Here is a 27,257-nt window from a genome sequence, read left to right on the forward strand (position 1 = left end):
GGGAGCAGTAAAGCCATCCTAATACACAAAGACGCTCTTTAAAGCAATGCGACAGTGTGCGCCCGGCGCGCTGCGGTTGCGCGATCGGACTAAATTAAGCTCCCTGCGCACTGAGGTCCACTTAAATTTTGGAAAGTACATACATCAGGACTTTAAAAATATTTTCTAAATTTCAGCGACGGCTCTGTCACAATAATGCGACCAGCGCGGTGCTGTTGCGCGGTCGGCGGCGCGCTACGAATGCGCGTTCGGCGGTGCGCTGCAGTTGCACGATCGGACAAAAATGCGCAAATGAAAAAATGCTTAAAAAAGGCTTCTTTTTTTTTGTCTTGGAACGGATTAAATTTATTTCCATTATTTGCAATGGGAAAAATAGATTCGTAATTCGACCGATTCACTTCTCGAACCGCCTTCTGGAACGGAATGTGGTAGAAAACCGAGGTTTGACTGTATTTTGTTTCGTTTCAGTTGCTAACATGAATTGGACCGGTGAGCATCGCGCTTTCATTGTGGAAACGTTTATCAAGAACGAATCTGTAACTGCAACACAACGAGCGTTCCGTTTGCGCTTCAGACTTGGTAGACATGATCCCGTACCTACTCGAAACACGATCTTATTATGGGTTACTAACTTCAGAGCCAGTGGATCAGCATTGAAACGAAAATCAACCGGCCGACCTCGCACCGCCAGAACTCCAGAAAATTTGGCAGTGGTAAGACCAAAATAACATTATTCGAAAATGACACGAAAATTAAATGAAACGATACAAAACGAAACAAAATGGCATTATATATATATATATTTTTTTTTTTTTTCTTCTTGGTATGGCGCCGTGAGTGGCTGCCTCCCAGCAGTGTTCTCTCTTTTCCTCTTTATTTCCTTCTTTTCTCCTTTTTCTTTCTGTCTTTTTGTCCATTCGGCGATGCTGGTGCCTTCTACCGCACCTCGGTATCTCTTCGGATCGGATATTTATTTATTTTTTTCTTCCTGGGACCGGGATCATCGGTTGAGCCGGCGTAACTCTACGACGGCTTCCTGCTTATCCGGCCAGTGATGACCGGGTCCCTCGCCTTGGCCTTGCAGCCGCAACCCCTGTGGGGAGTCCGCTCCCTCGTGCTCGTCGGTACCAACGACTTTCGCCACGCTAGCCCCGTGGTGACCATCTGCACGTGCCCCGGCTGGGTGCCCGGGACGCTGCTCACACGTTTGCCTGCTTTGTGATGTTTTCACCGATTCACGACCACGGTCCATTGGGCGCCGTTGAACTGGACTGCCCTTACACCTGTCGATGGACCCCGTGGAGGCTATTTTGTGTGTTTTGGGGTGTTCTCTTGTATTGGGGGTGCTGGTTGGCCGCTGTTACTTTTTTTCCTTTGTCTTTTAGCTTTGATTTGCTTTGATGGCTTTTATCTTGAGCACTTTCTGACTTTCTTTGTGGCGCCGTTGTGTGGCAGCCTTATGAGAGTTATTGAGTTGCGCTCATGCCATCTGTGTGTCTTTTGTATACCCACTCTGTGGTGTGGATACTGCTGGGGCCTGAATTTCCCCACCCCTGGGGATCAATAAATATTCAATCAATCAATCAATCAATCAATCAATTAATATGTACTTTTCGAAAATAAAAAAAACGTTTTTGTTTCTTTAATTTATTTGCATTTTATTAAACCTACAAACGTGTCAGATCATTTTGCCGGACCCTGTATTTCATGCACGCATATAACATGACATTCTGTTCCACCCTTCTGCAGTCTGTACCCCTATCTGGCAACCCCCAGAAAAAAATCTTTAACCCGCCCCTCTCAAAGAGAGAACGGAATAATAGCGAAAAGATTAGGTAAGAGAAAAATTAATTCAGAATGCAGGGCATTTAACTTGCAGTGGACAAACGATTATTTTTTTGTTCAATGCAAAGAAAAGGCTGTCTGTCTCATGTCAAGAGGCGGTGGCGGTATTCAAAGAATACAATCTGCGGCGACACTATGCATCCCGTCGCAGACAAGTATGATAGCTTGCAAGGCCAAATGCGAGCAGACAAACTCTCAAAGCTCAAAAGTGGACTGTTAGCTCAGCAGAATACTACATTTGTACGCCAAGCTCAGCTGAACCAGTCATCTGGCAGATGCAGGCCCAGAGAAGGTTATTTGGTTATTATTTAGTATTTCCTGAATAGTGTTATAATTTATTTCCTGACTTTTGTTCTGTGAGGAATCCAGTAAGGGTTATTTGCTTGTGCTTTCTGGAAAACAATACATTTTTACGTTTAGGCACTCCTGCAATCGTCACACTTTTTTTGTTACAAACTGACCCCGGCCCCCCATCAGAGAAGGGAAAGGTTATGTGGCCCTCACAGGAAAAAGTTTGGGGACCCCTGCGGAGTATAGTTGACGCACAATAACAGCAGTGAACATGCGCAGTTTCTCTGCAGCCTAGGTTTCACTTCGTGATTACAAAACCTGAAATGGAAAAAAAGAACAGATCATTTAAATCGGTCTTGTGTACAGTGATGCTTCATGCAAAGTAGCACAACAGATTGCACCCCATACCAACCCGGGTTTGTTTCTTGGTTGTAGTTAGGCCTAACTGGGTGAATTTCAATTTCTCTGTGGAAAGAAGCAGTGGCGGTAGCCAAGCCGGGGCGGCGCCCCGGTTAGGACTCCCTGCGCCCCGGTTGAAAAAAATCGAGCTTTTTCGATTCTTCATTTTCATGCCGTTTTTTTCTTTCGGTCTTGCGCGAATGTGCTTGCGCTATTCTATGTGCGCGATGTTATCCATTCACCGTTTGCCTCCCGGACCCGGATGTTGTTTTAGCGATCAGCGAACGGCGTGGGTGATGTTCGATTTTTTTTCCTGTGGGCGCGCGCCCCTACTGGAAAAATTCCTGGCTACGCCACTGGAAAGAAGCATTTCAAGTATTTCATTTTTTCTATTCTAATAAAAATGAAAAAATCAATAAATTACTAAATATTCATATTGGCTAATAAAAGTATACTGTGAAGTAACCCAGGCAGGTAAGGCTGGAACAGTGCAAAAAATGTAAAAACAAGCGCGAGTCACAATGCAGACGGTTTATTCTTCCATGTAGAAGCCCCATTTCAGTCCAACTGAACGCACTCTCATAGGAGAAGGAGGGTTCTGTGACTGCTCCAGGACGCAAACAAATGCATAATAAATAAAGCATTATGTTTGTGCTATGTTACTTACAAAGTCAGCGAGCAGTCTCTCAATTCACGCCTCTTCAGTCAATCAAATCAGTCGCTCACTTTTCACCCCAGCGATTACCACTTGCCTCCACTTAGGGGCAGGCTGTAGAAGACTCCAAGTTGGGCGTTGTGAGAACAGGGGCGGAGTGTGATTTAGCAGGCTGTGGGAGGAGTGATACCCCTCTGCGTTCTGCAATCAGACCCCACTCGAAATCTGGAGTGTACGACGAGGGAGACTTGATTCTGATGGGAGGGATTGATTCTGGTGGGCTGGACTGTTTCTGCAGAGTTGTACTTGCAAACGTCTGCGTCACTCACTGTATAAACGCTATTTTGGTGCAATACTAGCTGTGAGCTAGTAAATTTTTTATTTATTTTTTGTTCAGCAAGATAATTCCGTCTCTGTCGTCTCTTCAATGAAAACTGCCAATGCAAAAAGTAAAATATAGGCCAATTATTCATCTATTTTTTATACTGCTATTATTGGTGCTATTATTTCCATTGTATCTTACGCGACTTAAATTAGATTTTTATTTTGTTTGTGATCTCGACGTCAATTTTTCCCTCATTAAATTTGATTAATTATTTAGTTTCGACTTGATAATTGTCGGAAGATAACCCTTGACCACAGGAAGAGAATATACCGACAACTGTGTAGTGGGAGCCACGTTGATGTTTTTGCATCGGGCGACTCGACAACCACTGCTGATTGACGACTGGAGTATCCAATGCAGTTATCTCCTCTTGTAAACAGGGCAACACATTAGCCAATCGCGGTGTTGTTTACCACAATCGCCTCTCCGATTGGACGCCTTGGACGTCCGAGACTCGGCCAGTCAGATGCACTGATATTGAAGTTGGTCGTTTCCGCGGGCTTCTTCTTGAGTGACGGGTAGTCGGCCCAATAAGCTTGTGCTGAGTATGCCGCCCCTTTTGATTGACACTTCTCCAGTCAACGAAAAGTGGTCTTAACGAACGCATGCTTTTCAACGTCCAATCACTGTATGGAAACAAGGCGGAGCCTCGAATCGTAACCACGGCAAGTCTTGCATCAAGTATAAAGAGGATAACGCTGCGTTCTCTTCCCGTGGCTGTGTTTACATTAATGAGAAGAAGAGAGGGCACTTTAGGGCAAACTAGGACGTAACTTTTATTGACACTCATAACACAAACGATTATTTTTCTTGGATGTAAAGATTTACACGGCCGAGCAGTGGCATGTAAATCTGCTGCTTCACTAATGAGCCAGCCTTCCAAATGGAAAGGGGGCTTCGCTTTGGAAACGCGAGCATTTCTCTGGCGCTCCTGCTCCTCAACGTGCTCGTCGGAATCGGGACCCTGCACACTTTGGGCTCGGTCGTCGCCGACGGGAAGCCCCGGCTTGCCACAAGGGGCACGGGTGATGGACACCGAGCGGTGAAGCTACGCCCGGCGGTGGCGGATGTGACCGTGGAGGACGTCGCGGACAACGGGACGCCGAGCGCCGAAGACGAGGCGTCCTGCGGTGGAGAACGTCACGGAAGTTTCCCAATGAGGAGGTAAGCGAGGCGGATGTGACACGGAACACGACGATGCCGAGCTGGCCAACATCATGAACACGTCTCCCCTTCCCACCGAGCGCTTATATAAAACAACTTTCAAAGCTTTCGCCTTCCTAACTTCACTAATGACCGAAATAACCTTAAAGACGCCCTGCATCCCCAAATAACAATCAACCGGACAATGTCTTTTTGTTTTTGTTTTTATTTTCCAACTGTATTTCAAACTTTTTTTTTATCGTGCCATTTAAATTCTTAAAACAAGAGTTAGCCAGCTGACAAATTGCACAGCAACGGAAACCAAGCGGTGAAACAATGAAAGTTATGTAAAAGTTGTAAAAATTGAAAATTGCAATATTTGTCTTTAGATTTTTGGTGCATGTTGTGGTCAACGCACGTGGGCGGGGGTGATGTGGCAGCTCGGATGGGGCGACATCACAACACGCCCAGCAAGGACCCCTCCGCCCCAGAATCGTTTGCTTCCAAAGCACATAAAACAGACAAAAAAAACCCCCATAATATTTCTTTTGTTGCTATTAAGTTGTTTTTATGTTCCTTGTCTGCTCTGTGATCCCAAACAAAATATAAATAGCCCCCTCCGGTCACGTCATTAGGTACACTTGCACATGACTGCCATAACGGCCAGAGCCTTGTCGCAAAAGGCGCCTCATTGGAGATTACTTTTAAAAACTAAAGATTGTGATGAGTTTTTGCATGCGATTAAGATTGAGGCATGCTGGGCGCAATTTGGATCTTTAGGCGAACCACGACAACTTAAATGTTTGTTGTGCTACTAACTGTACAGTTGTGTAATAATAAAAATCTTTTTTGTCAAAAGTAATATGAATTGTCGTTGCCGGAGGTACAATTTGAAGCCAATATCGTCCTAAAATCTTTTCTTTCCATAAAACCTCCCTCATTAGCGGCCATATCGCTACTTAATCAACATGCCTATTGTTGTGGTTATAATTTTCATTTATAGCTAAGTTAGCTCTTATATACGCTGAGGTCTTGACGAGTTCGTATAGGAACCCAACAAAATGTCAGAACAAAAAGATGGCACAGAGTAAATCAAAATCAGATCATGTCAACATGAGTAGCAAACATGTCAACTTAGCGTTCATATTCCATCAGTTGATGTTCTACACACCATTGTCAACCGGTGGTCCTATGTCCTCTAGTGGTCCGTGGCGGTATTGCAGGTGGTCCGCGAAATTGGAAATGAAAAATAATTGTAACATTTTTAAAAATAAAATTGATTTATTATTTTAATTTATTTGCCACCTAATTTTGTGAATCATTCACCCATCCAAATTATGTCAAACGTAGCTGAGATTCTCAAAATAGACATACAGATACAAATAAATAGCCTGTATAGGTCTATCCTCATTCAGTGCAAAATAATATAATATTCTGCCAAAGCAGTGGTCCTTTGGTTATAAAAGTGGTCGCAAAAACCCTCGGACAAAACCAGTTGAAACCCCCTGGTCTACATCTATTGACATATTTACATCCAATTCCCTGTGGTGGTTGTTGTTGTTATGTTTGAAATGTCAGTGTGCCCCAATTGGCTTTTTATTGTGCTATGGGCGGCAGCCTGTTGAGGCTGCAGGCTGATTTTGTAGCGCATCGCTTGCGTCTACTGCAACGCGTCAGTCAGCACCAAAATGGTACAGATTACAAATAAGAGCGCACACTCGACTTTGCGTGTGTTCTTTGTTAGCTATGCCCCGTTCAGCTAGTTCACAGGAGAAGCATGTCGCTCCCTCGTGTGACGTCCTCTGAGGTTTGCATGCCTGCTTTCCATCCAGCCGTCAGGAGGATTGCCGCTGAACTTGGCCCAGGTCGTGCACACATCAAACGCGATGCGGCAAAGCGCAACAGGCTGCAATGTACAGTTTCATCGGCTGATTAATCGATTATCAAAAGTTTGACCCTGCTGAATATCAGACTTTTTTGCGTATTAGTTGTCAGTTTGCCACCTTAAAAATGTTCCTGTGATATTTTGAAAGGTGTGTTCCATTGTGTGCTTTGTTTCCCGTCGTCTATTAATTTTGCAGTTGTACGCTTTGATCAGCAGCTGCTGCTGTCAGTGGCTCACCTGTAAATGTAGGACCCCCCCTCCCCCGAGATGACGTGTTTACATGCACACGCGTGAATTATGCATGCATAAACCTTTCTGTACCTCCAAGACTGACAGGGCCCCTGCGTATAGTAAGTCGCTTCCCCTGTTGACAAATTGAGTCACTCAAATGTTTTTGTTCAATATTTGTTCAAAACTCAAAGATAGCATCTGTAGTATCATCGCAGCAAGTGGGAAGGACTGCAGTGCTGTTTGTCAAACTTTTTTCACTAAGTAGCACCGGAAACAAAAAATCACAGCATCCTTCACCCGATTCCACTGTCACCCCTCCCGCCTTCGGGAGGTTAGGTTTGAACCTGCTCCCCCACCTTCCTTTGCGCCGCCGCCCTTAACACCCTCAGGGCTCCAACAGCTCCGGATCCCGTGCGGCAACCCCACTGCTTAGCAACAGCCAATGGGCCGGGCTGGCCGTCCCGTCGGCCAATGGCGTCTGAGAGACGGGCCGCTGCTCAGGATTTGAGCGGCAGGGCCACACGGGTCTGGCTATAGTTAGCTTGCAGAGGAAAAGGAGGTGTTCATGTTTTGGTAGGAGTTCATATTTTTATGTTTTAAAAAAAAAAAAAAAAAAAAAGTCCTGCTGACTTAGTTTGAGTGGTCGCATGGCGGGTAACCAGGGACAGTATATTAATAGAGCTGTCCTCAATATGATAGGCCAGTCGAGGATGTGAATGAAGTGTGAGGGAAAGTTTTCTAGCACGCGTGAGGTGGACTTGTTTTTTTTTTGTCTAACCAGAATGTCCTTTTCAGGACAAAAACATTCTCGATCATGTGTCGTCAGACTCGTCACACACACTAGTTCTGCTAAAACACAGAAAGGTGCTCGTTTTGGCAATTCTGATTTATTGCCGTTTGACTTGGGGAAAAAAACAAAACAGAGCCCCCAAAACCAGATGGACTTATCACCAAGTAATTTGGTAAACATGTCAATCGGGAGTTGACTCACTCACAAAAAAAATCTCAAGAATCCGAACAGTCAACGCAAGTCAGCTGTTTTGCTCTGAATCGTTAGCACCATAGAGAATTGAACAAATTGAATTAAATTCTAAAATCCAAAGCTCGTTTCATTTTACAGTGGAAATTTGGTAAAAATTGTGTTTAAAATTGTGTGTAAAAATGTTTGGAACCATACATGCAGGAGGTTTGCCATTTTAGTTTTGGAAAAAAATGTCCCCTCAAAGTCAGTTTCAATTGGCAACATGAAATTTGGTTAGACATCGCCCTCATGAATACATAGACCCACAAAAAAGTTTATAGGTGCCATGCCCGTGCATACGCAGGATTCTGCATTTTGCATTGCGGTGCCATGTTGTGCTCATTTAGCTCAGAAAGATGAAGAGTCGTCTATTGTGATTTGAAAAGTTGTTTCCCGGGCAGCAGATTGGATTTACGAGCTCCTTTGACAAGTTGGTAGCAGGACGCATCCTGCAGCACTGCAGCACTTTGGGTGGGGCAAAGGCAAAAAAAAAAGGTGGGATGCTCCGAGAAGGCGAGCGAGGAGGAAAAACAAGCCGGTAGCCAGTCGAAGGATGGACGGAGCACGCTGTCTTGTTTTTACTGCACTCACTGCTTGGCAACAACCAATCGCGCGGCGGCGGCTGGGCCAATCAGCTGCCGGGAGCGTGGCGCCACGCCGTTTGGATTTGAGCACGTGCGAGCCGACATGGCAAGAGAGCACCATGCGGAGCTCAGCGCGCTTATGCAAGCAAGAAGAGACGAGTCTCTCTGTGTGTTTTTTTGAACTGCCTAAAAACCACACCCTTGACTCTGCAGTTCCCCTGACTTTGACACTTGGACAAAGACAGACAGGAATTAAATTTGTAATGACAGGAATCATTTTTTTAATGTGGCCACCTCTGGTTTGCATCATGTCTCGTCGCCAGCTTTCTTGCCCTATAAAGTGACTTTTTTTTAAATCTGAAAATAACTTAACATGACCTGCTTCATGTGTCTCCGTGTCCAGTTAAGTAGTAAATGTTATCAGCACTTTTGTGGTTTATTGTAATTTGGATTTTAAATTTTCTATAGTTATTGCCTCACAACTTCTCCGTCTGCGTTTAAAAGACATTTTCTGCCACTTGGTCAATGTCTGACAAGCGGCTTTCAAACATTCTTTTCACCTTTGAAATGCATTTTGGTGCAAAGAATTTGGAGTGCGCCTTCTCAACTTTGGGTGCGGCCGCCCGAGCGCAGGTCGCCGCATTCTCAACTTTCTCCCCGGCACGTGCTCCCCACGCGCTCGTATTTTGGACGCTCCTCGCCACTCGCCTTGTCGCATGGTTACAAGCAGCCCCGCGCTGCCATTGGCCGGTTCGACACACAGCCGCCTGCCCATTGGACTGAGCGCCGGAGAACAACACGGGCCCCGTTGGCTGGCGGCCGGCGCTCGGCGCCTCCTGATTGGCGGCGGCTGCGGCGGCTCTCCTTGGAGACCTGCCAGATGTAAACATTGCGCCGCGCTGTGCCGCTTTCTTTGAATGGAGTGTGTTTACAGCTCACTTTAGCACCTCTTGCGAGCGTGCGCTTGTCTCCGAGGAGCGGCGGCTGAGCGCCGGGCTAATTGGCTCCTCACGCTCCGCCGCCATGAGGACACGATGATGGCGCGACACTAACGAGCCGCTGTTAGGCAGCCTCGCCCCTCCTCAACCTCCTTCCCTATTCACCGCCGGGTCAATTTGTTGCTAAAAGTTGCTCACCGCTGCTGCCGTTGCATTGTGTGATGAAGGTGAAAATGTTTTCATTTGCGTTTAGAATTGCCTGTAGATGCTGCATGATGGAAACAAGTTACTACTTTGGTCTGAATTAAGCTCCTCAACTGCCTGAAGATCTCCGCGTTTGTCTAAACGAATCACCGCAAGTCACAAGATACCCCATAGATGGTGGCAAAGCACTAATTTTGTCTAAAAAAAGTGCCTCAACTCACTTCAAGGCCTTGCCAATAAGATGCCTCCATTGGGCGGCAAAGCGCTACTTTTGTTCACTAAAGATCCTGCGCTCATTCCAGCGTAGTTCCTTGCACAAAATGACTGCTGGATGGAAGACGTTTGTTTTTATGTCGGCATGCCGGCTTGCGTCTGTCGGAGTGATTTATCGCTAATTATTTTTGCGGAGCCCCAAGATGCGGCTGACATAGCTTTGATAAGCGCTCTTAGAAATAAACCGCCCGCAGCTGGACTCGCTGCGTGGGGCTGTTGTAGTGTTTTTGTGTTTAGTTTTTTCTAGGGTATCGTCTTTTGTTTGGCTTGGCCGCCGCTCCGCTCATTTGCTCCATCAGCGCCATATGAGGACGCTCCGACCCCCCTCACTTCATCAGCACCCCACAAAAGCTTTTGATCTCCATCTTCACTTGTACTCTGTGACTTCTTTTTCTCCTTCCTCGGCGAGATTGGAAAGGGGCGGGTCCTCAACCCACTGCTTAGCAACAGCCAATCGGCTTTACGTGAGCAGGCCCAAGAGCCAATAGAAAGGGCGAGTCGATTCCTTTTCTCATTGGCGGCCGAGAGAAGGGCAAAACAATATTTTTCTTAGCACGCCTGATAATGCCAGGAGCTGATTTTTTTTTTTCTTCCAGCGGGAGGCGGTGATCATCTTATCTTTGACGCCTTGTTACCATGTTTGTATTTTTGGAAACGTTTGAACCTAATTCTGACTGTTGAGTTCTTTAGCATTCAATGGGAAAGCCTTACTTGCTTTGCCTTCAAATATTCATTTCATTTTCTTCCCCACCACAGCGTTCGGTCTTCACAGGCAATGTGCACAATCAGAGGAAACTTCCTCCCATCGATCGGGAACAATCCCGCCTTTAGTTGCCTGCGGAACGACACGTCCTCTGGCGCTCCGGCGCTCCTTGATGCTCAAGAGCTGTTCGATAGCCGCCATCCGTCACGGATTCCTTCTGATCAATAGCGGCTGCTCAGAGCCACTCAAGTTGGTGCGCTCTGTTGCGTGCGGGCCCGCCATGACCGAGAAAGCCGTTTGCCAGTCAGAATCGAGCCCAATCAAATCATCAATCATTCCTAAAGCGGCATTTCTGCATTGTCCTCAGCCCCTTGAAGTAGAAAAGGGAGAAACGAATCACATCGGAAAGGTTGTGTCCCGCAGCAGCAGCCATCCAATCGATAGTCCACCCCTGCGGCCTGACGCTTGAATGACAGCCGGTGCGGCACAATGGGCGGGGCCGGCAGGCTTCGGCGATGTTCGCCGCAAAGTCCCGCCCATCAACAGGGCGCCGCTCGCCAAATGTTCTCCTGAGTGTCTTTCAAATTAGAATTTGAAGCCACAAAGCTGGTTAAAGGGTTCTGAAGAAAATGCTTGAGCTCAGCTTTTGTGTAGTCTGACGTTTGTTTGGATTGTTTACGCAGGTCTCTGGTGATCATCAGCACCCTTGATGGGCGCATCTCTGCGCTGGACCCGCACAACCAGGGGCGCAAACAGTGGGACCTGGACGTCGGCTCAGGCTGCCTGGTGTCCTCCAGCCTCAGCAAACCTGAGGTACCCCCCCCAATAATTTCCCAAAATAGCATCTGGCGTTCCAGAAACAAAATTATTCCACCAAAGCAAGCCAAATGTCTTTGTTGTGGAACGGCGATCTGCATATTTCAAGCACACGATTGTTACCGTGTCTGTCCACGTGTTGCGCCATCATTTGTGTTCACATATCCATTGTGTGACAATAATAAGAGAGCGTGCAAATGTACTGACGTAACTGTCGTGTGTGTGTGTGTACCTGAGGGATGCCTGCAAATTTTTACTGCCTGTCTGCGACCCACCCAAAACTACTCCACAACCCACTTTTGGGTCCTCACGGACCGGTTGAGAGTCACTTGCCTAAAAGGTTATGACGACCGACCGCAATGTTGATGCGAGTTCAAATTTGTAATTGTAATTTTGAGTTGAACATATTGGGTAATCGTGGTGGCAGCCGATACCAGCCGATAATTGATACTTAAAGCCCAAATATCACGGTAATAAATTCTACTATTTTACTATTTTACTCATTTAGTTGTGGTCTATACAAAGTGGAACAGCGATGCTTTTTGTCTGAATTCCTCGTTTTAATACCATCACAGGTCCCTCTTTTCTACTTGTTCTGAGGTGCGGCTCAGAGCAAGCCGTTTTGGTGCGGTCTCTTTAAATGCAAATGAGATACTTCACACGCTGCAAGATGCGCGCCTCCCTTTCCAGTCAACATATTTGTAGTTTTTTAGCCGAGGTAGCGTTACTTTTTTGTTGTTGTTGCTTTATTTAAACGAGGTAGTGTTTACTTGCGCCGCAAGCTTTTTGATTAAAAGAGATCAACGACCGAAGACTTGTCCATCCAACCATACATGACACATAATAAAATAAATCCCCTCACAATATTTATGAACATCTTGTAAACGCACTGCAGTCAAACTACGAAGTAAGCCAATGCTAGCGCTAGCGAGAAGCTAACGAATGCATTAAACACATTGTGTTACCAAAAATAATACAGCACCTTCGATGCAATTCATCTGATACAACTCCTCAAAATAGACCCACAAGAAGTGAAAACAGCGTTGATGCATCCAACAAGGATTTGATCTCTTCACTTTGGAATCCTTGAGTTGTTTGGACTACAAAAGTCTTACCGAGTAATAAACAAGGCGGATTGGTTTTATACAAGGCGGATTGGCTAATCCGCCATGTTTATTACTCAGATTTTCGTTTGGCAACACCCATTACCTTGTTTGGTTTGTCCCGCCCCAATGGATGCGATGTAAAAAACAGACAGAAGCCCTGTAGTGGTCACCTTAAAGTCCAGCATTAGAGGTCGCTTTCCTCAACAGTACCTCTGCAGCACCTGGAGGGATATACAGTGGAGCCTCGGTTTTCGACCACAATCCGTTCCAGAAGGCTGTTCGAGAAGTGAATTGTTTGAATTCCAAATCATGTTTTCCTATTACAAACAATGGAAAAAAAAAAATCCGTTCTAAGCAAAAAAACGCTTTTTTAAAGCATTTTTTCATTATTTTACACCATAAACTGCATAAATAAGTGAGTAGGTAATGTATAAATAAATAATATAAATAATAAACTGAATTAATAGAGTAGGCTAGGCTGGGGAATGTATTGCCGTATCTGTAGCAACTCGCTTGTGTGTTTCATTCTAATAGTAAAAGATATCTTTTTAAATTGTAAGGGGGAAAAAAAAAGCACATCAAAACATTTTTTTTATTTTTACCAATGAAAGACCACATTTCAAAGATCATGTGAAAGAAAACAGCAAAAACGTTTTCTTAATTTCAAAAAGGTAAGCACAGTCGCCCCTCTCGCAACATCACTTCAAGAGCGTCTTTGTTTTTCAGGATCGAGCTTATTGTCGATTTTGCCATGCAAAACCCCCGCGCCTACTCTGGCACACGCACCGGACTCATATTTTGCGATTAATTCTTTTTTAAATTCAACCGTTTTGCGCACTACTTTCCTCTTTTCGCCATGATCAGCTTTACTGCTCCCACTTGCTTCCTTTGGAGGCATGATTAGAGTTGATGCAAACCTCAAACGAGAATGTAATAACGAATGGAGTCGGTTGGCATGCGGGTCCTCTCGGCTCAGCTCGCGACGTTCGACAACCGAAATTTCGTCCGACATCTGAAGCAAAAAAAACTTGAATTTTTTGTTCGAAAAATCTCGAATTTTTTGTTCGAATACCCATTTGTTCGAGAACCGGGACGTTCGAAAACCGAGGCTCCACTGTATTACATTTTTCTACTCTCCTGGATACTCCAGATACTCAAGAAAATTATTTTAAAAGCAAAAAAAAAAGTCAATTTTTACATGATACATGTCCTTTAAGGCCAAAAAAATTGAAGCTATCCCTAAACAGCGTCAAGTTACAAATCAGCTCACGTTACAAAAGAAAAAAAAATACGAATCGTCTTTTCTTCAAAGACACCCCCCCACACACACACACTTCGCCCCTCCCCCTTTAATCCCAGGGCACCCCTTCTTTAAGAGCAGCCGCTGAACTCGCTGCACTTGGAACAGTTGAGCAGGCGTTGGCGTTGCCTACATGAGAAACATGTAAACATGCCGAGACACCCACCCACCCCTCTTCGCTCTGCTAAGAGGAGCGGTTTAGCCTGGAGGAGATTATCACTTTTTGTTGAGCGTTGAGGTTCACACACACAAACACAGACAGCGGTACACGCGCACACGCCGTCTTAAAATCGCCTACATTGGAGCGGCACTGAGGCCGAGCTCTCGGAGGGGAGGGGGGGTGAATTCTGGCCCCCGCGTGTGCATGTGGATGGGATGGCTAATCAACCCCTGCTTGACACCTTAATCCGGGATTGAAACCCTGATGCTCTTGTCAGAGTTCGGAGTACGCCTTGCTGTCTGTTATAAAGTTTGCGAGCTCAATTCGGGATTCGAAGATTAAGTGGTGGTTTTAGATTCTGGATTTGATGAGGATCGAGGTATTTTTTGTTTGGTTTTGACTTTCTAGCGAAGGTTAGGGTTCTAAAATAATTTTAAAAAATTTGAAATTGGGATTTGATGAAAGTTGTGTGGCCTCGTTTAGGATTTTGTTTTAGATTTTTTGTTAACTTAAAGAACATTTGTTTTTGTCTTGTGTAATTGTTCGTTCTATGGCCACCAATCAGCATCCATCACGGTGCCTAGCCCCGCCCTGCCCCTTTGAGCTACCCAACCACTCTGGTGATCAAAACACAACGTGGCGTGGTGTGAATCCAACATTTCACAAAATAGAAATATAGAAATATATGAGCAACTCTTGTCAAGTCTGCCGTTCTAAATTTAGATGTTAAAATCCCGCTTCAGACTTAAAGTGTTTTCACTTTTTTTTGTATTTGAGATGTAAAAATTCAGGAGAGCTTCTTGTTCATGTTGTTTCTATGTGTGCGTGTTCGTGCACTCCTCGGAGGCTCCAAAGTGTCAAAAGCCCCTGAAGGTAGCTCGCAGCGGCGCAAACTCGCATTTGCACCTCCACCCCAATGTCACCTTCAAGGGCAACTTGTGCTCGCCTGCATTCGTCTTCAAGAAAAGTCAAATCAAAACGCTAAACGACAACAGTTGCGGCGAGTCCGTGTCGCCCACGCCGCTCGTCTCGTCCGTAAAGAAAAGATTTTCGTTTGTATTTGCGCTATTTTATGGACGTGTCTTTCCTCACCGCCTTCTCCTCAAACTGTTTATTAGAGGAAACAAAAAAGCTGCGCTGGTCCTTCAACGATTATGTGAGGCTTGGCGGCAAGATTTTACGGCGGCTTTAATCCTCACCGTGATGGGTTTTTGTCATCTCAGCCGCCTTCAATTCAAGACCTCCTCCTTTCGTGTCATTACAAAACACACACATGCAGGATGTTTGTGGTAAAATTTCTACCGTTTTTTTCCGTGTATAATACGCCCCCATGTATAATACGCACCCTAACAATGGCATGTTGATGCTGGAAAAAAGCCTGTACCCATGTATAATACGCACCCAATTTTTTTTTTTTTTTTCTTTTTTTTTTAAGTCCCAATGATCGTCACACACGCAGGGAGGCAATGGGTCCCATTTTTATAGTCTTTGGTATGGTCTTAACTAGGCTGGATGTATTTTTTTTGTTGGCGTTGATTTCTCCGACTGCCCGTAAAGGCACCACCGCGATCAGATGAAAAGAGAGGAAAGTGACGTGCGGACATGTGAAAAAGGCGGCTCTGTATGGGAGAGACGTTGAAGAGGAATAAAAACACCCTTGGAAACCAAAACTTGCCCCTCGTCGTGACTCGGAGCCGCAACAAATGTTTCGGATTTGTGTAGGGTACATTGTGACAGCAAACGAGCAGGTGATCGAGCAAGCGTCTGATACGAGAGCATTGCGTTCGTATGGAGCGTGTTTGAAGTGAACAGCAGAGACGAAAGGAACAAGGCAAAGTGTTGTGAAATAAAATATTACCTGTAATACGCATTTTGTTATTTGCTGATTGTATTAAACTATCACATTCATTGTCAGTCAAGAAGAGAAGAGGACTATTATCCCTTCTTTGACGAAATGACCAGAGCACAGTACAAACACACTATTGTTCTTTCGGTATTTATTCAACCCACATTCTTTCACAACATGACAAGAAGAGAACAATACATAAATCAATACTCGTACCAGTACCATGATTTTCTTAAAAAAAAAAAAAAAAAAAAAAATTAAATTAAAAAAAAAAAATTAAAAAAAAATTGTACCCATGTATAATGCGCACCCCAGATTTTAGGACAATAAATTAGTTAAATTTTGCGTATTATACACGGAAAAAAACGGTAATTGTTTACAGCGTCAAAAGTTACCCAAGTGCGTGCGTGTCAGTGAGCTGCTGAGCTTGTTTAAATTTTCACCTGTTAGCGTTGGAGTGGGCCAGAGCAGAAAGAAGTCTGCTCCTCACCTCTCAACACGCTGACTTTGCCGTGACGTCATCTGTTATGATTTATGCCACGAGAGTGTGTGTGTGCGTGTGTATTTGTATTCATGTCCCCCCCACCCCCACAAGTCCTTACTTTCTGAATGCAGCTTGGCCACCTCAGGCCGCGGCTAACGCGTTTACATCGGCCCACGCGCGTATACTCAGTCTGCTCGGCGATTAGGCTCCCGTCGGGGAGGGCTCTGCCGCCGCGCAATTGGCTGGCCCCCCGAAACGCCGTGAGAGGAGGCAGCCAGTCACCTGCCGCCGCCCAGCCCCCGCACTGCGCCCCTTTCTTGTCTTTTTTTATAGCTCTTTTTTTACATCGACAAACACAAAACAGCTTTGTCTGCACAAAAAGTGCGTGCGTGCGTGCGTGCGTGCGTGCGTGCGTGCGTGCGTGCGTGTCGAAAGGTCAGTGCAAGGTTGTCAATCAAAGTGGAGTGACTCATGTTGGCGAGTGTAAAGGGATGAAGAGTGTGTGTGTGTGTGTGTGTGTGTGTGTGTGTGTGTGTGTGTGTGTGCGCGTGTGAGATTAGGAGAGTGAGGTAATGTTTTGGGCCAAGAGATGATGTCATCACAGACGACAACTCACACACCGTGAGCCAATCAGGCAACGTGATAGACGAGCGTCCGAATCGGCCGGCACGTCATTTGTCTTCCGGCCCGGTGGAAGTGGAGGAGTCAAAGTGCCGATATTTTTAGCAAAAATTACATTTGCCTCTCCACTTGTTCCAATTTGCTTCCAGCTATTTTTTTTTTTAATTGCACGTCAGTGCATTGATCAGACGAAAATTAGCTCTGTACTTAAGACGTCCAAGATACGCAACCAACGGACTTGCATTCCTTTATAGTTCCGAGAATATTTAAAAAAAAACTTGGAGCGAGGTTTCCTCACAAACTCTTTTTCTACAAGTTGTGTTGGAACATAGCCGAGGATTAAAGTATCGGCGACTCGGTGACTCACCTGCTTGCCCCCCACCTGCTTCATTAATGAGCTCACTAAATCTCATCATCTTGACGAGATGACATCACCTCTGCCTACCGCCCACTTAATCACCATCGACCATCAATTTTCCTCTCTCGCTGTCCTAAACTGTTTAAAAAAACAAAAGTCTGACTGACTTGGGGGGGGGGGGAAGAATCTCTATCCTGAATGTAAATATTGAGATTCCGTTGACTAAATTAGCCTTGCACGCACTATCCATCCCATATAAGCTGTTGATCTGGTGGTATTGGGGTCAGTTTTTTGTTGCAATGATGTCATCATGGCTTGCCTAATATGCAGTGTCGCTGAAGATGCAGAAAGTAAACAAAATCAAAAAGAAAAGCATGATGAAACGAAGCGGAGCAAACTAAAGTATTCAGCCAAAATGACTCAAAGCAGCCCAAAGCATCGACAATCATGGCTGCGTTTTTTTCCCTTGTCACCGGGCGCCAGGTGTTTGGCAGCAAGATGGTGATCCCGTCTCTGGACGGCGCCTTGTTCCAGTGGAACCGCGATCGTGAGAGTATGGAGGCGGTGCCTTTCAGCGTGGAGTCCCTCCTGGAGTCGTCCTACCGCATCGGAGAAGACACCGTCTTGGTCGGCGGCAAGTCGCTCACCACCTACGGCCTGGGCGCCTACAGCGGCAAGGTACGCAATTACGCACGACTTTTTTCATTTTGAGTTTTTTCTTTCTTTCTTATGAATCAGAACACGTTAGTATTTTTTTGTAAATGCTTCAGTTTTATATACAGTGGAGCCTCGGTTTTCGAACGCCCCGGTTCTTGAACAAATCGGTATTCGAACAAAAAATTCGAGATTTTTTTGCTTCGGATGTTGGACGAAATTCGGTTGTCGAACCTTGCGAGATGAGCCGAGAGGACCCGCATGCCAACTGACTCCGTTCGTTATTACGTTCTCGTTATTCTGAGGATTGCATCAACTCTAATCATGCCTCCAAAGGAAGCAAGTGGGAGCAGTAAACCCATCCTAAAACACAAAGACACTCCTAAAGTTAAAGTCCCAATGATCGTCACACACACATCTGGGTGTGGTGAAATTTGTCCTCTGCATTTAACCCATCCCCGTGTGATTTTGTTCCATCCCCTGGGGGAGAGGGGAGCAGTGAGCAGCAGCGGCGCCGCGCTCGGGAATCATTTGGTGATCTAACTCCCCAATTCCAACCCTTAATGCTGAGTGCCAAGCAGGGAGGCAATGGGTCCCATTGTTATAGTCTTTGGTATGACCCGGCCGGGGTTTGAACCCACAACCTTCCAGTCTCAGGGCGGACACTCTACCACTCGGCCACTGAGCAATGCGACACTGAGCGCCCGGCGTGCTGCGGTTGCGCGATCGGACCAAATTAAGCTCCCTGCGCACTAAGGTCCACTTAATATTTGGAAAGTACATTAGGACTTTAAAAATATTTTCAAAATTTTAGCGACAGCTCTGTCACAATAATGCGACCAGCGCGGTGTAGTTGCGCGGTCGGTGACACACTATGGTTGCGCGTTCGGCGGTGCGCTGCAGTTGCGCAATTGGACAAAAATGCGCAAATGAAAAAATGCTTAAAAAAAGGCGGGGTTTTTTTTTGGCTTGGAACGGATTAATTTTCTTCCCATTATTTGTAATGGGAAAATATGATTCGGAATTCGAACATTTCACTTCTCGAACAGCCTTTTGGAACGGATTGTGTTCGAAAACCGAGGCTCCACTGTATATTATATTATTGTTTTATTAGTTTTTATTTGTTTTCTGAATTTGTTATTCATTGACAAAAATTGCCTCGTCATCTTTAGCTGCGCTACATCTGCTCTGCGGTGGGCTGCAGCCACTGGGGTGCCGAAGAAACGAAAGGCGAAGACGTGCTCCTGCTTCAGAGGACCCAGAAGACCGTCCGAGCCATCAGACCTCGCTCAGGAATGGAGAAGTGCGTAGTATTCTCAAGGCATGGGCGAGTAACCATACCCTGATATAGGTATCGGGCTGACGCCGGCCTTATTTCAAAGTATCAAGTCACATGACAAGTGTGGCTTATTTTCGGGGCTTCAGGTGGAACTTCAGCGTGGGAAACTTTGAGCTGAAACTCGTGCCAGAGGCGCAGTCAGCCATCAGCTTCCTGGAGGGAGAGATGGCCAATGGGGACTCCTGGTGGCGAGGGGAGCGTCCACAAATAATCACAGAGCAGTCCAAAGAGCAGGCGGACAACAAGAAGAACTACAACCTGGACTTGGTCATCAAGGTGTCCGTCCCTGATTGGAAGGTGATGGCCTTCAGCACCGGGGCTGATGGACAGCTGGTCTGGGAACACCAGGTGAGAAAAGACGGCTTTGCCTGGCTCAAACGCAGGTAGCGGACCTTTGGGAGTAAGTCTGCTAGAAAATGGCTTGCTCTCGTTCTAGTTCTGCACTCCCATTGCCTCCGCCTGGCTGGTGGGCGGCGGTAAAGTCACTCCCATAAGCCTGTTTGACGACACGGCCTACAGCAACCATTCGGAAACTGACGAGGAGGACGACGACGACGACGACAATCCGGACGCAGCCAAGGATGCTCCGGCATCCAGCGTTTACCTGGGTATGTGTTTACCTGCGCTCCCATGTGGTTGAAGCTCACACAGCAGCAGGGGCGTAACAATGACTTGAAATTGATCATGAATATTTTGGGGTGCCCTCTTGAAGGGATGTTCCAGGGGCAGCTCTACCTCCAGTCCTCCGTGAGGATCACCGAGAAGTTTCCGTCTAAAGCCATCGGATCCGAGAAGGACATCATTCCGCTACCCACCGTCAAATGGAAGCCTCTCATCCGTGAGTTTAGCGCCTCGCAAAGTCGGGATGGCGACACGGGATGACGACACGGGTTGACCCCGCCGCTGCTCTTCGGCAGATTCGCCGTCTCGGACTCCGGCCTTGGTCGGCTCGGACGAGTTTGACAAGTGTCTAAACAACGACAAGTTCTCCCATGACGAGTACAGCAATGGAGCCTTGTCCATCCTGCAGTATCCCTACGGTGAGACCCGGGACCCGCAAGCTGGCCTCGTCAACATCTAATCCGCCCCTCCCCCTTCCTTCCGTAGACAACGGCTACTACAACAAGCGCTACCGGGGGAAGCGGGATAGCGCGGTGAGTGTGATCAAGAGAAGCGAGGCTCAGCCCGAGAGCGGCAGGAACAAAGACCCCGTGCTGCTCCTGCCCTGGTGGAAGGAGATCCTGGGCACCATAGTCTTCTGCATCGCCGCCACCACCTACGTGGTGCGCAAGTTTTTTCACCCGTCGGCGTCCGTCAGCGGCAGGGTAAGACCCCAAGCCCAAAAAGAACACTCAAGTACACACAACGGGTGGGACAGGGAACAAATAAAGTGAGCCCACCCCAGCTAGCTTTGATTGGATTTCTACCAAAGCAAACACGGACGGTTTTGTCTTTTCTGCGAGTAGATCTTGGTTGATCCGTGTTTTTTGTTTTCTTCTCCTCCGAAGCAACGTAAAGAGTCCGAGACGCAGTGCCAGACTGACAAGACCGACCTCGAGGTCGTTGAATCCAAAGAGCCGGACGCAGAGGAAACGCGCTCCAGCAAATATGTGTCCAGGTACGTCATTAGCAGAATTGTCTTTATTACCATCGTCAGTGAAGGAGCTCACAAACAAGGAACAATTGTAGCGGTACAATCGAGTAAAATGAAATAAGGATAAAAGTATGCAATCAGATAAACTCTGCTAAAAAATATCTTTCCATCACCACGACAACAAAAACAACAACTTGTATGTGGTGTCGCTAAATGAGCTGAGATGGTGTCATGTGTGTCTCTTCAGGTACCTGACAGACTTTGAGCCCGTGCAGTGCCTCGGCCGCGGGGGCTTTGGCGTGGTCTTCGAAGCGCGCAACAAAGTGGACGACTGCAACTACGCCATCAAGAGGATCCGACTGCCCAACAGGTGGAGTCGCCAATCCGAGCCGAGCGAGCCGTGTTGCTCAAAGGCGTTCTCTGGCTCCTTCAGGGAGGTGGCGCGTGAGAAGGTGATGCGGGAGGTGAAGGCCTTGGCCAAGCTGGAGCACCCCGGCATCATCCGCTACTTCAACGCATGGCAGGAGAGCCCCCCCGAGGGCTGGCAGGAGAAGATGGACCACAGGTGGCTGCAAGACGCCAGGTAAGACTAACATCAGGGTTGGACCATTTCATCGGCCGATTCAAAGCCGTGCATGAACTGAAGCATTTTGTGTGCAACACCGCGTTGCAAGACTAGCTCAGAACCATTGTTGCCACAAAGGTCCGAATTGACCCGTTTCTGTCTTGTAGTGCCACCGAATCGCCAATGAGCTTCGTGGACCACATGGAGGCGCTGTCCGTCAAAGTACCCGTGTCCAATTCTGTGTTGCTGGGCGGTGGCTCGGGCGGCGGCTCGGGCGGCGGCTCGGGCGGCGGCTCGGGCGACGGCTCGGGCGGCGGTCTGCCGGTGAACGGGTACAATCATCACCAGGTCCTCGGCGGCTGCGACACCACAGCAGGCTCGGGCCTCAACGGCGACCGGTCCTTCTACCCTATTCTGGGCCACGGCAGCTTCGAGTCCGAACCGGACAGCCAGACCGAGCCAGACCGCCCCGACACACCCGACTCCTTTGATCTATGCCTGCCTCACCGGCCCAGTGACTGCACCTCGTCCTCTTTTGACATCGTCTTTGAGGACTCGGGATGTGACCGCGACGCCGGCGTTGAGGTGGACGCCGAGGAGGACTCTGCCTCCGGCGCCACCCGTTCAGACCCATCCGGCGTCGGGAGGACCGGTTTGTCTTCATCGCACACCCGACAGCCTGAGAGCGGCCAGCCCTCCTCTTCTTCGCCACCTCGGCCCAACTCGCTGGCCCTGGCGCTACCCCCGACTCCTGCTGGCCAACGTGTGCAGCCGTCTCCCAAGGTTCAACATTTTGATGATGCTTCTTTTTGTCTCGTGCTTCTTGATTTGCTTTTCCAGACTCCAAAAACTCCTTAGTTTTGATATTGTTTTGCCATTTTGGCTTACAACCGCCCCCATACAATTTAACGGGTATTTTGCCCCATTGTATTCTAACTACCTGCAAGATCTAGTTTAGCGCCGCTAATTTGTGCCATCCCGTCTGCAGGTGTATCTGTACATCCAAATGCAGCTGTGCCGCAAGGAGAACCTGAAGGACTGGATGGCCCAGCGCTGCCTGCCCGAGCAGAGGGAGCACAACCAGTGTCTGGACATTTTCCTCCAGATTGCCGAAGCCGTTGACTTCCTGCACAGCAAGGGCCTTATGCACCGGGACCTCAAGGTAAACGCAGCCAGCAACGGCCTGAGGCTCAGAGCCGCTCCGCTCAGAGCTGCTCCGCTTTTTCGGTGTCTCTCAGCCGTCCAACATCTTCTTCACGGTGGACGATGTGGTGAAGGTGGGCGACCTGGGCCTGGTGACCGCCATGGAGCACGAGGAGGACGAGTGTGAGCAGTGCGCCCTGACACCGGCGCCGCTCCTCACACGACACACGGGCCAGGTGGGGACCAAGCTCTACATGAGCCCTGAGCAGGTGGGTCACTGCAGCGAGAGCATTTGTGCTTCCAACATGGGTTCCTACTATCATTCTGTCGTTGTTGTCGTTGTTCGCCTGGCAGCTTTCCGGGCAGTCGTACTCGCACAAAGTGGACATTTACTCTTTGGGCCTGATCCTGTTTGAGCTGCTCAACCCGTTTAGGACGCAGATGGAAAGAGTGAGGGTGAGTCAACAAGTGTCGTGCTAACTTGACCTGCCTGAAGAACCTCTGTGCCAGTTTTGAGCCAAAAATGAAAATCTATGGGATGACTCAGTTGTGTTGTTACTCTGACTTGACTTGCCTGAGGAGCCTCGGTCCGTTCACTCTATGGGATGACTCAGTTGTGTTGTTAACGGAAACGTAACTTCTTTAAGAAACCTCATTCCGTTCACTCTGGGCCAGTCACATGAGGGGTGCAAGCTAACAAAAGTGACAATATTGTTAAGGGATCGTTTTTTACTTTGATGTCTGTTTTATTTGATAAAAAAAATTCTTTGGGCATGGTGTTCACGTGAGTTGTCATGTCTTCCTGCAGACCTTGATGGAGGTTCGATCCTTGCGCTTCCCAGAGTCTTTCTCCAAAAACAACTTTCACGAGGTCAGTGGCCCTTTGCTGCCATCTAGTGGTGACAAAACACACCTTTTTTACTTTCAAATGTATTTTACAACACACAGGAAAATTAGTTTAATATAAAAGGGAAAATTGCTAAAATTCTTCTTTTCACGAGATTATTGCAACTTAATTTTGTAAAATTGCATTTTGATTTACTATTCTTTTTTTTAATCATTAGCATTAGTGTAGCACAGGGGTGGCCAACCAGTCAGAGACTAAGAGCCACATTTTTTACTGTGTCATCGCAAAGAGCCACATCATACACATGAGCACACATGAACATCCCCCCCCCCCACACACTCACACACACACATGCACACTCACACACACAAACGCGCGCGCACACACTCACACTTCTGCTCAGCCAAATTTATAGTGTGACATTATCATGTCACGCACCAACATGATAATGACAGAAATTGACTCCTACAGTAGGGTGCGGGTTCGATTCCACCTCCGGTCCTCCCTGTGTGGAGTTTGCATGTTCTCCCCGTGTCTGCGTGGGTTTTCTCCGGGCACTCCGGTTTCCTCCCACATCCCCAAAAACATGCTTGGTAGGCAGATTGAGCGCTCCAAATTGCCCCTAGGTGTGAGTGCGTGTGCGGATGGTTGTTCGTCTCTGTGTGCCCTGCGATTGGCTGGCAACCGGTTCAGGTTGTCCCCCACCTACTGCCCGATGACAGCTGGGATAGGCTCCAGCAAGCCCGCAACCCCCGTGGGGATACAGCGGTACAGAAAATGGATGGATGGACTCCTACAGTACTATGACCACAGGCCAGTCATTTTTAACAATGAACATTGTGTGCACTGTCTCACACACAAACTCTCAGTTCAACAAAGTCCACAAACAAAAACATAATAATTTACAATAGCGTTTATTCACTTACTATGCATGTTGCTTAGTGGATTCCTTGCCTTGAACAATCATCTTCAAATCTGGCTTGTATTCCGTTGTTGGTACTCGAAGCAATTCTTTTTATTGGATGTCTGATACCATTCCTTTTAGTTTGTCGTTTTCAGGAGACAAGATTTCAACACTGTCACTGAGGCATTTTTTAACAAACTCCCCTTCATTGTATGGCTTTTTAGCCCGTGCAATGTTCCAAGCCAGTTGATGCAATGCAAGTGTGACAGTCTCTGAGTGCTTCGTAATTTTTGGGAAAAACTGTACCTGTTTTTCTGCCTGACTTTTCAAAATGTCCAACTTGCGCTTGCGAAATTCAGTCCCTTTTGGAAAGTCGCTCGATATTAGCATGAAGTGAGCTGAAGTGGCGCTGAAGATTTGACGCTTTACGTGTTTATCTTCATATTTTCGTTTAGCTGTGTATTTTCTCCCTACCATTTTGAGAGCAAAATTGACACTGTTTCCTCGAATGGGTTTGCCCCTCCTCCTTTGCGGGATTTCACCTCATGCGCATGCGCGTTTGACGAAAATACCATATTGAACTCAAGCGAAGCGAACACGCACAAAAACAAACAAACAAATAACCCCACAAATGTTGATATGAACGTAAAGGAGCCGCATGAAACCCGGCAAGGAGCCGCGGGTTGGCCACCCCTGGTGTAGCACCTGATCACATGCTTTTTGTCTGTATCTTGGTTAAGCATATTCAAACATTTTCTCCTGATATTGCAATTGTTTTTCCTACAGGACTCCAACTTTGTTCTTCTAATATTCAAATTTATTGCTCATTCCATTTGTGAATGTATTTTTGTCACAAGCCGATTTGTTGTCTCTGTGCGTTAGTTGAACATGGTGCTTAGCATGCTGTCGCTCATCCCCGGCGACCGTCCCGAGGCGGCCGACATCACCGGCCTGCCGCTCTTCCGGGACCTGGAGCTGCCGTGCCGGCTGGCCGTGGTGCGACAGCGCTCGCGCACGTACAGCACCTCGTCGACGGGGGGCGGGGGAGGAGGACTTACCTCGCGACAGCCCAGCGCCACCTGACGCACCCCCGCCAACACGACAGACGAGACAACGACTTTTTTTTTTACACTACTGCTACTGATTTCAGCCAAGTGCGCCTTGGAACATGTTTTCCCCTCCTGTCACGCATCAGTCTCGAAATCTCAGGTACGACAAGCACGAGGAGAGACCTTCAGCCTTCAGCCACATGCCTGATTAGGAAGACCCCCCAAAAGATAACAGAGACATTCTTTTTTCTAAATGTACGGTGGGTGGAGAAGATCTGAATTGCCTTTCGACTAAATGAATGGCCCAAGCCAGTGCTTTGACTACTACTACTCTGCTTTTTTTTTTAAGACCCCGTTCACGCTGAGCTTGTATCTGTACTTTCTGACAAGCTATTTCCACATTATTTGCCTAATAGCAGTTTTCAGAAAAACTGACAGAAAAATATAACTAGAAATGTCACTATTCTGCCTGAAAGACCCTAAATTGTTGTTTCTGACATTTTTCTGGCAAAATTGTGACTTTTTGCTCATTCTTGTTGGCAGCGAGCCAAGTGCAGCTCAGTGTGAAAGGGTTCTTTCGGTCTTGTTTGCTGTTGGGTGTACATAAGGCCACATTCCATTTTGAAGGAAATTTGTAAATAGGAGCATAGCAGTCAGCAGGACATTTCAGAATGTCTCAGCGTGACCTCTGGAGGGTGGCGACGGCTTGCTTTTTGTAGTGACCGCTCGGCTCGCTCACTGCAGTTTTGTGGCCCGCGTCTACACGGTTGTTACTACAGTTCTTTTTTTTTTTAAATTGGATTTGTTCTTCAGTTGCAAAACGCCTTGTGGTTCGGTCCTACTGTGCCCCCTAGTGCTTTGACATGACACTGCAATCGATTATTCTGGAAAAAAAAAATATTTCATAAAGTGCCATTATTATTATTGTTACTATTGTTGTAAATCCAGCCATTTTTGTGTGGACATGACCCAATGTATTTCGAGCCAATCTGAAATCGATAGATTCACAAAAACAATTTTTTTTTAGTTTCTGGATGAAATGCCAGAATTTTGACTATTCCCCCGAATGTGGTTTTTCCAAACTTGCAATTTTGGTTTTTGAAAAATAATGACTTGCCCCCACTAAATGTACAAGGATCGCAATTTTAGACATTTTTATAACTCCTCATAGAATCTAAGATTAAGATTTAATTCGACCATCAAGCACTCATAGGGGGGGAAACCACCCATTTTTTTCTCTGAATATTCCAACATTTTTTTTTTTTTTTAACACACCTGACTTTATCTTGTAATTCTGATTGTAATATTTGCGGCGCTGAGCGTGGGCCAAAGAAGCCGCCACTGAACACCCGGTCAGCCTGCCCTCAGTTTTGGCCCGAGAGCTTACATTTTGGACCTGAGGTCGGTCACGTGATCAAGTGCTGTGAGTCACATGACTGTCGTGTGCTCCCGTAATTGTCGTTTTCTAACGTTTTGGGGATAAGAGCGTTTTTTTTTTTTTAATCTTGTCATTATTCTTGTTCTAATTGTTATCCAGCGTGGAAAGCCAAGTGCCGTTCACTGGCTGGCCTTTTGCGCTGCGCACGCACACTGCGTTGCGGACAATCACCACATCAAGTCAAAGTCAAGTCGTCACTGATTGTTCCTCTTCTGTTTGCGGAGGTTTCTTTGCCGTTTATTTGGCTCTGACAGAGAAGGGAAAAATGTGAAGGCATAAGTGCTTAAAAAAAGGGGTTGAAAAGGCACACATTCTTCTCTGTCCATACAGAATTGTAAATATGTTGATTTAGCTTTTTATTTATGTTCTACGCTGTTGATCAATCCGTTTGGGGTTGGCGTTTATTAACGAGAGAATATGACTTCTTACAAGTCTGACTTTAATAAAACTGAAAAAAACAAAACAACTTGCAATGT

At 46.8% G+C, this 27,257-nt stretch overlaps 1 protein-coding gene and 1 long non-coding RNA gene across 2 annotated transcripts; one reads left to right on the forward strand and one right to left on the reverse strand.

The window, feature by feature from the left end:
* On the reverse strand, window positions 1–18,880 carry LOC119116299. Its single transcript, XR_005096258.1, has 3 exons — window positions 18,585–18,880; window positions 11,667–11,669; window positions 1–36 (listed from the first exon to the last, which is right to left on the reverse strand). It is a non-coding gene; the product is annotated as an uncharacterized LOC119116299 (long non-coding RNA).
* Window positions 4,231–27,247, forward strand: eif2ak3 (eukaryotic translation initiation factor 2-alpha kinase 3). Its single transcript, XM_037241588.1, has 18 exons — window positions 4,231–4,739; window positions 11,241–11,370; window positions 17,732–17,926; window positions 19,075–19,205; window positions 19,328–19,589; window positions 19,678–19,849; window positions 19,954–20,079; window positions 20,159–20,281; window positions 20,349–20,566; window positions 20,750–20,859; window positions 21,083–21,205; window positions 21,269–21,418; window positions 21,568–22,183; window positions 22,389–22,562; window positions 22,639–22,812; window positions 22,898–22,999; window positions 23,352–23,414; window positions 25,177–27,247. The coding sequence occupies exons 1-18, from the start codon at window positions 4,459–4,461 to the stop codon at window positions 25,375–25,377; spliced, it is 3,351 nt and encodes a 1,116-aa protein (XP_037097483.1). The 5' UTR covers window positions 4,231–4,458; the 3' UTR covers window positions 25,378–27,247.
* Window positions 27,248–27,257: the final 10 nt, after the last annotated feature.

The sequence above is a fragment of the Syngnathus acus genome, chromosome 22 (assembly GCF_901709675.1).
Source record: "Syngnathus acus chromosome 22, fSynAcu1.2, whole genome shotgun sequence".
NCBI lineage: Eukaryota > Metazoa > Chordata > Actinopteri > Syngnathiformes > Syngnathidae > Syngnathus > Syngnathus acus.